This window comes from Desmodus rotundus, chromosome 9, assembly GCF_022682495.2.
Source record: "Desmodus rotundus isolate HL8 chromosome 9, HLdesRot8A.1, whole genome shotgun sequence".
Lineage (NCBI taxonomy): Eukaryota > Metazoa > Chordata > Mammalia > Chiroptera > Phyllostomidae > Desmodus > Desmodus rotundus.
This window is the reverse complement of record NC_071395.1, coordinates 19,863,636-19,879,231: the sequence shown is the minus strand read 5'-3', so window position 1 is coordinate 19,879,231 and position 15,596 is coordinate 19,863,636. Positions and strand designations below refer to the sequence as shown.

General features: G+C 46.8%; 1 protein-coding gene across 1 annotated transcript in view; it reads left to right on the top strand.

Annotated features, from left to right (window-relative positions):
- Window positions 1-15,596, top strand: part of TMEM154 (transmembrane protein 154) — a 40,416-nt gene that overhangs the window by 12,621 nt on the left and 12,199 nt on the right. Inside the window, exons 2-6 of the mRNA XM_024569294.4 lie at window positions 5,750-6,013; window positions 6,104-6,142; window positions 11,410-11,437; window positions 12,641-12,726; window positions 14,561-14,618. Of these exons, the coding sequence (XP_024425062.1) occupies window positions 5,750-6,013; window positions 6,104-6,142; window positions 11,410-11,437; window positions 12,641-12,726; window positions 14,561-14,618 (475 nt within the window). The remainder of the gene's footprint in view (window positions 1-5,749; window positions 6,014-6,103; window positions 6,143-11,409; window positions 11,438-12,640; window positions 12,727-14,560; window positions 14,619-15,596) is intronic.

Genomic DNA, 15,596 nt, shown 5'->3' with positions numbered 1-15,596 from the left:
TGCTTTGGTTTTATTTCATCCTTCCAACACTCTGGCTCTTTGTGCAGGGAAACGGGTGTGGGGGGTAGGATGCGCAGGCAGGCTCCTTGGGTTTGGTTTCTTGGGCATCTGAAACCCATATACTCCAGTTACTCCACACAGCAGGACAGAGTTTCAACGCCCGTCACCTGACTTGCCTTTTCTTCATTTCACAATCTGTATTTTGAAATCATTGAAATAATTTGTGTATGGAGCCTACAAAAATGAAAGGATGGGGTGACTGGTTGAGGTCCAACACACTTTATGATATCCTGAATTAATAACATCCTCTCATCATTATTTTATTTTGCATTATAGTATCGGTGTGGTGATCTTTCAGTTGGTATGTAATACAGTTGGGGCTATTTTTTTTGTTTTGTTTTGTTTTTTTACTTTAAAAACTAGAGCTTGGTTGCACATTTATTCCACTTTCAAAAAAAAGAGAAGTGAGCTAGTTTGCTTCACCGGGAAGCGGAGTCATTTCCACTCAGTGACGCGATGCTCAGAGAGGTGATAAAGGTGCCCGCATACCCGCTCTGCTGCAGGAACTGCCAGGCTCACCTCACGCATCACCCCCTTCCCCCCACTTAACCAGAAGTCCCCCAGGGTCCTCACCAGACTGTGAAAGCTGAGCGGCAGATGTGTTTGCATGGATCATCACTTGTAAGGGACTCTGTGCAGCTTATTATCTGGTAATTTTAGGACTTTGGGATTAAAAGTAAATGAAATACTTTGGCTCAGTTTCAGCATTTATAGGACCACCCCCATTATCTTCTCATACTGCTCCATTATCTGAGCAGAAAATGAGAGCTTAGGGGAGGGAGAGTCCCTGGGGGAGTGGGCTTTGGAGTCACTTGGGGTAGCCATGACCAGGCCACTTGAAAGGAAAAGAGAACTTTGGCCAGCCTGCCACCTTGAGCCTGCCCACCCAGTGATTCCACAGGCGGGTCACACACAGGGTCCCCAGCCACACCAGGCCGACCCTCTCACAGCCCTTCTGCTTTTCTCATATTGTCCTTGTTCTTTCTCTCGTCAGTACCCATACTTGCCTACGCCCTTTCCCCACTCTCTGGTGTGATCCTCTTCATCTTTATCTTCCGCAGCTTCTTCTGTTTTTACTGCCTGAGGCCCCACCCCTTTTACCCTGAACTCTGTCCAATTTTAGATAAGAAAGTACAACAATGAAATGAAGAAGTTAAGTTTGGAAGATTAGTTTCCTGGGAAACAGCAGAGAAATAGCTACATCTAGAGGGGGCAGAAAAGGAGTTGAAGGACATCGGAAATGGCATATCTACCAACACCTGGCGCATGCGTGGTACTTTGTGGGTTATATAGCATTTCCACATTTGGAATTTCCTTTGCTCTTCATACAAACACCTCAGGGTAGGCAAGGCAGCGGGCCCCCGTTCTTGGCCTCTAGGAAAGGAAGGGCTGGAGGAGAGAGGGGCTCTTCCCAGGACCCCCAGTTAGACAGGGCAGCCCCAAGTCTTCAGCCCCACTCTTCTGAATTCAAACCCTTCTCTCCACCACACCATGGAGATGCCCACAAGGTCCTTCCACGATGCGGGAATCGCTCTACACCTCCTGCGGGAGCCATGCTCCAACTCATTACCTACAAGAGAATCTGGGCTCCTCCACGGCAGGGCTGGGCTTCTAAGGTTGTCAGTGTCGCTTCTACCCAAGAAGCATAGGATGGCTCCTACAGGAAATCGCTGTTGACTATTATGGGCCTTAGCAAGCGTTTCTTGAAAAGGCTGGGTCCCTCCTTGTGTCTGAGGCTGCACAGTGCTAGGGGGTCCCATGTCCGTTGGGTTAAGAGTTGCTGTTAGCCCACAGGCCATGGGAGGAACTGGTGCATGCTTCGTGCAAAGTGCCCCAGCTGCCCTCTGTCAGCTCCACTCCCACCCCTGCTCTGGTGACTCTGGATCCTCTTGTTTCCACCTTGGTTTTGTCCACCTCCGGTTGTCTTCCTCACTCTCACTCCTGGCCCCTTGGTCCTTCCTCCTGCTTACTGATTTGATTCTATGGCCCACCTGGTTTTCCAGCTCCCCTTTGATGACATTTGATGCTCCTGGCACAAATTCTTGGGGCTGATCCCCAGTGTTTTCAACTTCCCCCTCTTTTCCCATCACAGCCTCCCTGCACACTCAGCCCTCCCCTACTTTGTCTCTGCCGATTCTCATCGTACGAGGACTGAACTAGAGTTGTCTTGGAGAAGTTGTGAGGGCAGATCACCAAGGTAGTTTGGTGCTGTCCCCTTCCCCCTGCACCCAACACCCCCTCCCCTGCTGCCCCCACTCTTGAGAGGCACTGCAGAAGGTACGGGCACACATGTAAACAAAAGGGTGTGTAGGGGTGTTTGTTGTGGCATCACTGGAAATACAGAAGAAGTGACCTAATCTCCATTCATAGGAATAGGTTATGATACTTCCAAATAACAGGAGGAAGACAGCTTTTGGTATGCAGACATGGAAGAAACCTTTGAATCACATTTTAAGTGAAAAGAGCAAAAAGAAGAACAAGATTTAACTGTTTTGCTACTATTTGTGTAAATAAAAGAAAACGGGAAAAGGCACCTGTGTGTGCTCGGAGTTTCTCTGGAAGGCAGCAGAAACAGTGGTTATCTCTGGGGAGGGCGGGTGACGGGGGAAGGGCAGTGGGGAGATTTCCTTGCTGCGCTTAAAACCGCGTGTGTAGCACCCATTGCACAATTCTAATAAAGGAGAAGATCTAGGCTTCAGAATCCACACGGAGATGTGGAAATAGACGAGACCTTGGGGACCACTCCTGTCATGCAGATCTGACCAGTAAGCCACTAAGGGGTAAATAATTTGTCTAAATTCCCGCAACCACTGAGTGTCCGAGCTGTGACCAGACCCCTCATTGTCACTCGGCACTTACGCTCAAGGGAATGTGGCTTCAAAACGCTGTGTGCCAGTGGAACCCGTAAGTGACAGGGTTATACCCCAGAGTGAGACATTCGAGACCCAGTTTCTATGTCTGTAAAATGTGAACGAGAAAGTTGTGAAGATTAAATCAGGTAGTGCATGTTTTACCTAGTACCTAGCACATACCAAGGATTCAATACATGTCAGTTAATATTGTTTATTATTTTGAGACTCTTTCGGAGTTGGTTGGGGCAGGGAGAGCTCTGAGGAAGGTTGTCATGGGACATCCAGAGATGAAGGCTTGCCGAGTAAAGGAGAGAGACAGAGACAGAGAGACTTGATTCTCATTTACTTAAATAGACCCTAGAGAATCTCATTGATACATGATGTTTCACATGGAAAACATATGTGTGAGAGGGATATTGTAGAGAAAACTTCCAGCCCCTTTTACTCAGAAAGGCCACAGCGGGCCACCATGACCAGCCTTGTCTCTTACGCTGAAGAATAAATGCACACAATACAGGGCCATCTCGTGTACTTCCTTCCGTTTCTCTTCCCTTCCCTATTAAGAACAAGCTCTCATTATCCTTGCTTGCTTATTTTCTTTCCTATTTTCTATTCTTCTGGGGCCATGGGTCAAGTGGTGACTCCAAGTGCTGAGTGTTCTACTGGGAACCTGAAGGCTTTCCCTGGAGAGGCAGTGAGGAGACCCTGCGTCCTGGGCAGCTTTGCTCACAGCCGTCTGGGCTGAGATGCTTAGCAAGAGCCCCAGCAAAGCTGCGCTTTCTAGGAGCACTTTCCCCTCCCTTCCCCTTTGGGCCAAAAAGCCACCTCCTTATAAGCTGATGGGCAAGAATATGAGGTCCCCTCTCTTGTTCCCCTCCTCATGATTTATAATTATTGCATTCCAGGGTCCATGGACAGCCCTCCTGGTGGGAAACCCTCGCTCCTCCACGATGGCTCTGTGACCGAGGGCAAGTCGTATAGCCTCTTTGCCCCAGTTTCTGTCTGAAAAAGTGGGAGGATGAAATGAGTTAATCCGGGTATAAGGCAGAGCACGGGCCTGGGCTCTTAGTAAATTCTCTGTAAAGGTTAGCTTGAAATGGTGGCAGCAGCTACAGTAATAGCAGGAGTAAGCAAAAGAGCTAAAAGGGAGGTCTGGGTGTTCGAGAACGGTCCGTAAGCACCGATCTCAAGGAAAAGGGTCATTACCATTAATTGCACTTGTGTCTGAGCCCCTCCCTCCTGCCCCCTCCCCACCCCCCTTGTAAGTCCGATCTTCAGTGGCCTGGGCTTTCCATAAAGAATGCTCTTTGGTTCTAGCAGTTCTGCAAGCAGGATGACTTTAATGAGGACATTGTCCTGGTAGACAGATGTCTTTTCTGATCCAGGATGATACATGATACATAAAAGCTTTTAACATGAGCGAATACGGTATTGACTTATGTTGTTGCAAAGACATAAATATAGGACAAAGTCACTTGACCCAGAAGGCAGAGGTCAATGCACAGTAGACTTTATTTTTTAATCCTGCTTTTGGTACATCCAGGTGAGGAGCACCAGTTAGTTACACTCTGCCGTTTGTAATTGATTTGGGTGGTTTGGGCTGGCGTTTACCTGTGTGATTATCAAGTGGATTCCCTGGTCTGGGAGAAAATGGAAATGTTTAGCTATATAACCAAAATAATTAGACGGTGGTTAAACAAATATTTTTATAAGTTAAGTCAGAGGACGCCATTGTCACACAGTCACGCATCTAGATGAGGCACTGAATTGGCTCTGCAGTGGCCAGCTTGGCCATCCTGTGACTGGTGGCCTAACCTGGAGAACAGGGCCTCATGTAAAACAGCCAGCTTTTCCATTTGCATAGCACCTGTCACCTAACAAACAGCTTTCACATAAACGATCTCATCTGACAAGTTTTCTGTAGCCCAAACTCACATTCTATTTTCCTCCATGGGCCCCATCTGATGATAGGCAGCATTACACCATGATAGGATGAAAACCTTTAGCCCACCGTACCATGGTCTCTAGATAGCCAGGGGAGGAGAGATTTTCTGAATCACAGTCCTTTCCTGTCCTGTGATGGTTTTCCAATCCCATCTGAACTTCAAAAAGAATTAACTTGCTTATATCTTTTAAATAGGGAAAGTTCTAAAGATGCATTTTACTAAGTAAATGTAAATATTGATACAGATTCTTTAGGCTCTAAATTCCCCTTGAGAATTTCACTTTAAGAATGAAACACACATTGTATTTTTACTAAAATCCAGGAGGATTTCTGCCAGATAATCTCCGAGGCAGCTCAGTTCCCTGTAGAACATGAGACCTGACCCTGAAATCTAAGCAGTCACCCCAATTTCAAAGAATTCTTTTCCATGGATAGGAGAACCTTTTATTAAAAATTAGGGCATAGTGCATTGCTTTACACCTAGAAGTGATACGTGGCAAGTATTTACCTTTCAGTACATGTAAATTTATATTTACTCAGAAATGTTATTGAGCCATGACACCGTACAAGAGATGTCTTGTAATATCACCCACAACAGGGCAAAGCTTCTCAATGCCTTTGCTTAAATGTGTCTCAAGTATTGGTCAAGGCTAAACTGCCAGCCTTTCTGGGAGATTTATATCTTTGGACGCTGATTCCATGTTCAATATACTCCCAGCTTGAGCTCCATTTATGTTAAATCGTTACTGTGAATCACACTGAACTGGAAGACCCAATATAGTGAATCAAGTGTATCACTGGATGCATGTTGAATAAATTTAAAAATCATTGAAAACATAACAAGTTAGCCTTGTCTCCACAGCAACCTCAATTTTGTTTGTGTTCCCCACAGAGAATTCTGACGCAACAGATGAGCCAGCAGATATACCCGAGGAAGTGGGAAGTACTGATAAAGATATCGCTACTGTAACTACAATTGCTGCAACAATGGCCACAGAAACATTCCCTGAAAGTACAAATTCTACCTTCCTGGAGGAAGATGAGCATCCGCTAGAGTTTATATTAATGGTGTTGATCCCATTGATTTTATTAGCAACCTTACTCTTATCAGTGGTATTCATTATGATAAAATATAAAAGAAAAAAAAAGAAACAAGGTAAATATTTGGCATGTTCCAATTCCAGGCAGTTGTTTCATGTGCCAGTGAATAATCGATAAAACAAAATCCTTTTGTTCTTCTACACAGAAGCTTCTATCCAAGGATCTCAGAGTATTTTCCAGACATGTGAGTATTATCCTAGCACCTGCCTGGAGCTGGGGTGGGGCAGGAGAAGGAACTGATGGGTTTTAAGTTAAGCAACAAAGACTATATAAAATAGTAAGTCATGAATGACATATTGTAATGAAATTTTCCAGAGTTTAAAAATGCCACATTTCGTTCTTTTTAAAAAAGAGAATGTTTTCAGCCTAAATGGAAATCTAACATACACAGCTGCCAGCTCTGTACCTAATCCAGATGAGGACCCCATATGGTCCTGACCAACAGGTCAGCGTAGCATGCGCCTGCCGTTGGAGGAGAGGGTGAGGCTGGTGAAGCAGTGGGTCAGCTGGGGTCAGGACAGACTGGGGTCAGGGGTGGGAGGGCAGAGACCTTGGGGTCATTCCACAGAGGGGATTCTTCCATCTCTGTATCTGTCACAGGTGTTGTTTCCTCCCCCATGCCACATGCCAATTTGATCTTGAAATCAGAGCATGTTCTTATCCCCATTCAAGTGATGCTAAGTTTCATAAGCAAACTCTTAACTGGCTCAAGATTACTATCATTAATCTCATAAAAAACAAATCTCATAGAGAATCCCCTAGATCAGCGGTTCAGTCTGAGAGTGTTCAGTGCCAATTCCAGGAGCATCAAATACTAGGTTTTAGGGTCGTTCTAGGTCCAAAGCAGACTTAGGTACTTTTGGCTTGTGCCAGGAAAAATGACTCCAATTAGATTTTTAAGTTGAAGCCTTTAGTCATTCCAAAAATCACTCAAGGGATGAGACTTTCTTCAGTAAGATACATATTCATCCGTGCAACAAAACTCAGAGTATGTCCCTCCACCTATTAACAGGGCATCTCTGTCTCTGAGGTCATGCCCGTGGCTTGCAGGCCTCGCTCATTGTCCTAGACCAGCAGAGTGCTCAGCAGGGACTCTGGTAAATGGTCCTTCTCCGTCTCTCCTCGGGCGGGCCAAGGCGAGCTGGGAAGAAGCTGCAGCATGTTCCCTTTCGTGATGGGCTGATCCGAGAGATTCCCAGGAAGTGGGAAATACACTTTTGTCCACCGCTTGAAATTTCAGGGTGACCTAGTAACAGTGATCCCATGGAAGCTGCGTTGTAAGCTAAAGAAAAACAAAAGGCAAACAGAGCTGCCTGGACCCCATATTTCTGAAGTAGTGAAAGTGAGAATTTCCTGCCCAAACCATAGATCACCAAACCATAGGTCATGGGGTTGGGGGGAACTTGGTGGGTGGCTGGGGGGGTGGTCCAGTTGAATGGTCATGCTCTTAGGCTCTAAATCCAGAAAGGGATTTTTCATTGACCTTTATTGTGAGCATCTCAAAGTTCGGAAGCCATCCTAAGTGAGAAGCAGCCCCCCTTCAGGCCTGCCCCACGCATGCACCCCGCACGGCAGCCTTACTCGGGGTGTTCGCTGTTCCCGGGGCCAGCCTGCACTTTCGTGGTGCCTCTGTGCCCAGTGGACGCTGTGTCTTCTGCCTGGGATCGCCGCCTTCTCTGCTCGGCAAACTGCAGTCCCATTCTGCGATGCCCACTTCTAAAGACTTTATGGAGCCTGGAGTGTCACTCTTCAGGCGAAATAATCGCCACCTCTTCTGTGCTTTCGGAGGCTGTGGTCACGCTTGCTGTATACCAAGCTGGCCACGTGGCTTTCTTTTTTTGGTCTTTCTTACTAGGTTATGCTCTCTTTAAGGTCCGAGAGAAGCAAGACCTTGTTTTATTTATTTTGTTTAACAGTGAGACACGGAGGCTGAGAGGACAGACTCTGGAACTGCATGGCCTCCTTGGTTTTTGCACTTCCTAGTTCTGTGAACTCTCTGTCGGCCTCCTCATCTGCAATGTGGGAAAATTCTGAACCTCCCTCATGGAGCTGTTATGAGAATGAAATGAATTCATATATGGAAATCACTTATAAAAAGAATCCTTGACATGTTAAGTTATTATTATTATCAGTTTTACCTAACATAGTGCCTAGCCCTGCACATAGATTAGCTGCTCAATAAGTGTGTGTTGAATAAGTGAAACAATGTTAGAACTTATTTTAAAGAACACCTATCCTCAGAGATTAAAAACAAAATTTCACATATCTTTACTACAAACAGGCACATTCTTTTCAGTTTAAATATGCCTCATTTTTAAGAAAACACAGTGTAGGAAACTTGGAATTTCAGAGCAGTTGCTTATCACAAAAGTTTTTGAACAAGAGAGCTGTAGTTGAGTGTTTTCTTTTGGTATAGCCACAGGTGGTCAACTGCTTAGCACTTTCGTACTCTGCAGACAAAGCGAATGCTAAAGGTTAATGACCATGGCCCACTGAATGCCACCCATTCATATGTAACGTTATAAGCAAGTTAATACAAGGAGAATATTTAAATTAATGAAGTCTGACTTAAAAACATCTTTTCCCCAGGAGAAATAAAACTGCCATTGTGGGTCAGCATTTTGCTGGGAAAGTCCCCCAAGGACTGTTTTGGGGGAGGGCACGGACCACGTCCTCTCAGAGTTGGGAGTACCTAGATACAGTTTCATTCTGCATGTGAATAGAGTCTGGTATATTCTACACCAGGAAAAAGTCTTTAAATTTGACAGCCGGGGTGGACTGGGCCAACATTTTTAGGAAGAACACTCCATCCATTCGGGAATTAGTTTTTTCTTTGGGCCTGTCTGGTTCAAGTCCTAGAAGAGGGAAGCGCTACGTGGTACCTCGATGTTCCATTGTTATTCTTCCTACACCCCCGGGCAGTCGACTTGCAGTTGTTATTATTTAATGTTTATTAAGTGTCTTGGGGTGCAGTGTCTCTGAAAAAGCTGCGGGAACAGCTGGCGGCAAGCCATCACTTTACACAGGCCGCGGCTACAGGACACCCGGCTCTGCTCAGGAAATCTCCAGAAAGAGACTGTCTCCCTTGCTCACATTCAGCAAGGACACAAGATAAACAAGCCAGGCCCCTGCTGGGCCCCCGCCCCCCCCCTCCCCCGCACTCCCAGCAATCCCACCAGCCAGTGCACAGAGTAGCTGGGAGGGGGGCATTGCCAAACCAAGTGGGTGTGATGTAGGGACTGAAAGAGGAGGACAAAGTGGGGAGAAGGAGGGGAAATGGAAGAGCTGTGAGAGGGAAAATGGAAGCAGGTGTAGGTGAGGGGCTGTGTAAGAGCTACATTTGCCTCCTGGTGGCAGGGGAGTAGGTGGCTATTAATAAAGAGATCTAGGCCAGGTGGCGTGGAGCGGGCAGGGCCTGACTGCTGAGGACTAGCAGTAATTGGTCTCCCTCCTGGTCTAATGCTCTGCTGCAGTGCACTCTCCCAGATGTTTTCCTGTTGCCATGGCGGCTGGGGCGGGGGTAATGGTCCTGGAGCAGGGGAGATGAGGCCACAGAAGGCTTTTTGCTTTGTTTGAATACTGATTACATGAGCTTCCAATTTGGTGCATCTGGAGCACTTTGGTAATGGGGTTTTAAACTTTTTCCATCATCTGCAGGTGGGGCTAGCTTTTGCTCACTGCAAAGCCTGCGGGTGTTCAGATTATAAAGAAAAATCTATGCCCTGGACAGTGGGGCTGTGGGAACACTTACTCCCTGAGAAATTAGCAGGCGGTTATTACGCAGGGAAAGTGGAGAGGGAGGAGGAGGAGGAGGGAATGACAACCCAGGGGGGTTTTTATGGGTCACCTGTAGGGGAAGTTCTATTTATACAGGGGCTTTATTTAAATTAAAATCCCTTAAGGAAATAGCATGTCAATTTTAGATGAAAAATGTATATAAAATATAAGATGTACATACTCCTCTTTCCCCAAAGTTTTGAGGAGTCAGGTCTCTGCAGAAACCTTCAGATTCCTACGGTGGGTGGAGGAAGGGAGGGGCGAGGGGCAGGAGGTCACAACCCACAGCCCCAGGAAGGTAAGCAGTGGTGGCATGAAGTTTACATCTGTGCCCAGCTTTCCTGGATTAGCAATGCCATTCAAGCTTGCCAACCCCCAGGAAATTACAGCAGCTCCCGGCTGCTGCCAGGAGCTCAGTTCCAGGTGCCTGCTGGTTATGTCCCCTCGCCGGGGACCTGCCTTTCTGCCGGCCAGGCAAAATGAGGTCTCTGATTGCCAAGGATCAGGGATATCAAACTGTTTGGTGGACCCGTACAGAGTGGCTTGCTTCTTAATGGTTTTCACATCATACAGGGTGCAGCAGGCCTAGGCTGTCCACTTGCTCGACATCATTGCCTCATTTCTCCAGGTGCACTGATCCCCTTTGCAAACACAACGGAGCCTGAGTGGGGACATTGGGCTCTAATTCTTGCCATGTGTTCGTTTGGAGTCTGACCTGCATTAGAGCCATTTTGCCAACTGTTATCTGACTCTTACCTCAAACAATAGCAGGGAAAAGCAGGCTCGTTGGAAGTTGCACTTTTACGATAATGCTAAGTCCAAAACACTGGCCATGAATGTGACCCAGGTGCTGCACAACCCATATTAGGTCTATTAATTTATTCAGTAAAGGGATACTGTGTGTTTACCGGGTACTGTGCTAGATGGGGGGGTGAGGGGTGCTATGGCAGAAAGACAGACATGCTGCCTGCCCTTTTGGAGCTGTGGTCTATTGGAAGAGACAGATAAAGAGAGTTAAACAGATGAATCGATCAACGACAAATTGTGGCAAATGCTGTGAAGGCAGCAAGCAAGGTGTTAAGCCGGGGAACAGTAAGAAAGATGGGACTCCCTTCTGGTAGAGGAGTTGTGGGGGGGCGGCTCCCCGAGGAAAGTGTGTAAGAAGTGAGGGGTCCAGCCGGCAAAGAGCAGGTGCAACGAGAGTTTCAGGGGAGCTCCGGATGGAGCGCCCCACAGCCTGCTCTGGGACACGGGACGGTCACAGCGTTCTGTTTGGTGTGTCACAAGGAGATGAAAAGCAGCGCTTTGAACTGGGACAGTTGGAGCTCAGGGCCACCGAGGAAGCCCTCGTATGAGCCCTTTCTTCTTCCCCTCAACACTGCTTTTCTCTCTGTGTGGAGAAAACACGCAGAGGGATGAACATCTGATCTGAACTGAGCGCTCTCAGCGCACCATCTTATCTAAAAGAATGCAGATCTCACGCAGATTGGGACCTCATTTCAATATGGCAGTTGGCACATGTTCGACTTAGAGGTTAATTGTTGCTTCTTCAAAAATGCAATTTACTTAAAGCCATTTTGTTCTCTTTGTAAGGCAGATTTCAGCTGTTCTTGAACTATAAAGTTGTTACAGACAAACAAAGCTAACATGACCTTTACATTTATTCTCTTTTAGATGAACTGGGAAGCGACAACTTGAAACTGTAAGTTCCCCCACTCCCTCCAGTCCAGCTCAGTGGGGACAAGGACATCAGGGAGCGGAGCAGTTTAGAGGGGCATCTGCCTTTTCAGGAATTTTTGTTCCTGGCGGGGACCTCTCAGTTCCTGGGCCCCAGGAGACAGCCCCCAGTGGCCTGTAGCCCTTTGGAAGGATGTCTCTGTCCTCAAACCTCAATCCAGAGGGAGATCTGGGCTGAGGATTGGGTCCCCTGTTGGAAAAGAATCTTTTTCTGACTGCTGCTGCCAATTCCAAATGCATAGTAGTTAAATATTCTGACCCTGGGTGTTTTTCAAAGACATCAGTTCATTTGTTTGGATTAAAACTTTTATCGCCAGGGAAGATACATGGGCTGGTGTTAAGGGAGAAGAGCCCTGGTAGAAGAGGAATAGAGGGGAGAGGAAGAAAGGTCCCAGAGAAGGGAGGGGACGGAGAGGGAAATGGAAGATTCAACCGGATGAGTGTTCTAGAGCGATGCCCACCTCCTCTTCCTGCCCGCCGCCCCCACCCCCAGCAGCCGTACTCAGGCACTTTGCTCACTTCCTCTGCGGGGTGTAGCACCTTCACAGCCCTTTGGAGCTGGCGATCTTCCTCCCCAACCCCACCTCCATTGACTGGGGGCTTCTTTCCCCTGACTGGGCGCTCCAACCCTCTCAACCCTGGCAGGTGAGGGCAGTGCATCTCTGAAAGCAACTGCCCCCTTTCTCCAGGACAGAAACGTGTGGGAATCGAAGAGGGAGGTGATGCAAGTAGTCTGTTGACTGTGGCTTCTTGACTTGGGGTCACTGTTCAAAAACCCCAAAGAAAGGGAAGTGAAATTAAGCAAGGCGAAGTTGCTAAGTGTGGCAACTCCCTGGAGGAGCCCCGCTGTGGTGGAAGCCTTGTGTGCTCCGGCTGTGCGCTGTCAGGGGAGCAGAGTCTCCTGGCTTCCCTTGCAGCCCACGCCCTGGGTTGTGTGCCCTCCGTTTTTGAATCAGTGATAGGTGAAGGTTGCTGTTTTTTTTTGCTTTGCTTCCTGTTAGAGTTTGGTACACTTGAATAGAGCACACGCTGAGTCTACCCTGGAGTGTAAGATCCCGAATCAAGTCTATCTTCCTCACAGTCAACATTTTAGGTGCCCCCACAGAAATTCAGCACACCACACATTTTCCCTTTCTTTCAACAAGCCTTTTGCTCTCTCTCTCTCTAGCCCTATTTTTGAGGAAGACACACCATCTGTTATGGAAATAGAAGTGGAAGAGCTTGATAAATGGATGAACAACTTGAACAGAAATGGTATGTGGGGCCCTTGGTTTTTCTGTCCTCTGTAGTAACTGTTACTACAGCTGTAACAGAAGCTGTTACTGTTACTGCGACAGCTTTGTAAAAGCCCCCTAAACCCTGGAGTGGGACAGAGGGAGCCCAATCCACATTAGCTCTGCTACCTGCAGGTAATGCACTTGGGTCTGACCATGTTAAATATTCAGTTCCATTATTGCATCATTGCCACTTGTTTGTATTTACGTATGAGCTTTTCAGATGGCCTTTTTCAAGAAGAAAGTGGTCTTTTTTCAAGGAAGGAAATCTGAGGGCCCTGGAAAAGGTGACACCTGGCATCACTTTGTATTTAGAGATCTATGATTTTAATCTGTGTATGGTTACAAATTGTAGCAGATACAGTTTATATGGTTGGGTGCTGCCCATGATAATAGGCACCAGCCATTTGTGGCTATTCAAATTGAATTTGTAAAAGGAAAATTTAAACTATGCTTTTTCTCAGTCACTGTACCCATTTCATGTGCTCCGTGGCCACTTGTGGATAGTGGCTGCTGTGTTACCCCGGGCAAATCGAGACCATTTCCGTCACCGTGGAGAGACCTCTCCGGCAGCACTGACATGGGCCGTGACATAGACATCCCCGAGCAGCTTCATTTCCAACTGGTGCCTGCCAGTAACTGTAGCATACGATCCGCCCCTTTTATTTAATTAATATTTGGACTTAAAAGTGATGACGGCTGTTTTTTCTTTTTAAAATTTCTTTAAAAATGAAACAATTATTTTAAACTATCAGATTAACTTAATAACACCCACTATTGATACTATCACATCATTTGTGTTTTTAACACTTACCTTAAAAAATCCCCTGGGGCTCGGTCAGATTCAGCAATCCGCCATGGAGTTGCTCTAATCCAAAGATGTGTTATCAGAGTTGTTGTACCAGAGGCTCGTCAGGACAAGTTTTCCAAAGGATTGGAACTGCTCAACTAGCACGCGCGTTCTGAGCAGTTTTTCATCATCCGCCGCCGAGCGCAGGAGGGCCCTGGGCAGCCCGTGAGCACAGGAGTGGGTCACTGAGATAACCTTTCAAGCAGGTTCATTTGGTTGTATGCATTCATAAAAGTAACGTACGTACACAGTAGAATTAGGCTTGAATTAGTAAAATTCAAACAAAAAGTAGAAAGGAAAGAATTCCCCCACCCAAAGATGACCTCTTTTAATATCTTGGTGTATTTCCTTTTGTTCCAGAGGTCATTTTAATACAAAATCATGATCCTGTTACACTCATTAAAACTTAAAATGGGGGGAAAAATTTCTGTGTGACACTGAAGCAGAGTTATTTTGACACACAGGTGACAGATCCAGTCGCTCTTTATGTCCCCTAAAAATAGCCGCGGTGTGAGAGGGGAGAACTCTGACTTCTCCAAGGTTAGCCGCTCCCCACTCTACCCGCTTCTGTTATATCCAGTGTCCCGATGGAAATCGTCCTGCCAGCACATCGGGACCTCAGGGGAAGCCACTTCAGTCCAGTGTCTGTCCGGAATTATGCAGAGTCTAGATTTTGGAGCCACGGAGGGGCTCTTCAGGGCCTGAATGGCCACGCCGTGAGGAAGGGGCGCTTTCCAACAGGGCCCAAAGCACACTGAAGTCTCGCGTCTGGGCTATCAGCGCCTTTTCCCTGTCCAGAGCCTTGCCTCCACTCACCTTCGAACCTCTGGGCCTCCCTGGGGAGGCCATGTCTGCACTCGGGGCCACGCAGACTGGGGGGATGTGAGGTGCACCTGTCTGAATTTTGTGGACAGAAAATAGAATTTCAGGGACTCACCATGCATGTGCTTCTATTCTGCCCTAGCCGACAATGAGTGTTTACCTACTTTGAAAGAAGAAAAGGAATCAAACCACAGCCCAAGGTACTTCTAATTCCTCCTATAGAGGCTCGGTATATGGGGGGAGGGGATTGGGGGCCACAGTAGAGCACTTTTGCTCACCTGCTCTGTGCTTGTAAATTTTACGTGACATTTTACTTGGCTCCATGTGTGTGTGGTGTGTGGAAAAGGAAGTGTGAGTTATGGAAACTAGAAGGGTACAAAGTAAATAGTTAGTCTTTATTTTTAGAAATAATTTAGTATTGACATTTTCTTGCCCTTTTAAAGAGACAGACTGTTCAGTCAGCTCCTGTTTTCATCATAAAACTTTCTGATTATAACGAACTGTAGGTTTGTTTATCTTGGATGAGTAGATGTTCAATAAGGAAAATAGATGGAGGTGATGGTGTCAAAGAGGGTAGCTGTAAATAAGAACGAGTAATGAATATGTAAAAAAGGGAGGGAGGGAGGGAGGAAACCCTACCGGGACGGGATTGTTAAATGAGAAATTTAAAAAACATTCCATTCTACCACTAGGTGGCTCTGCTTGATAGAAAATTTTAGCGCATCAGGGCTTGGGTGCCTTTTAGCACTCTAGAATCCCATTTAAATTACATTTTGTGAGGGCAGAAATGACCGTGTTTGGGTGTTTTTGATGGAGAATTGTTTAGTCAAGATGTGGGAAGTGCTCGCAGGAAGTAGGACCGACCATTCAACACATCGGGGACTGTGATTCGGAAGGCCCTCTCACCTGTTGACAAGGTGACTCGAGATGACCAGCGAGCAGAGAACTTGACTGAGCCCATGACCAAGATATTACATTTCTGTCGGAGTAAACAGAATAAACTTTCAGAGCAGGAGAAACACCACCCACCCTCTCCCCCTGCACGTTACCCAGAGGCCCTGTGCCAATCACCTTCAATGCTCCCCGCGTGCGGTCACTGATCACGGGGGTCCCTGAGGTGGAGCGTTGCAGGGACGGACCCACTACTGGAGCAGTCACATGTTTGTCTTTTGGGTCCT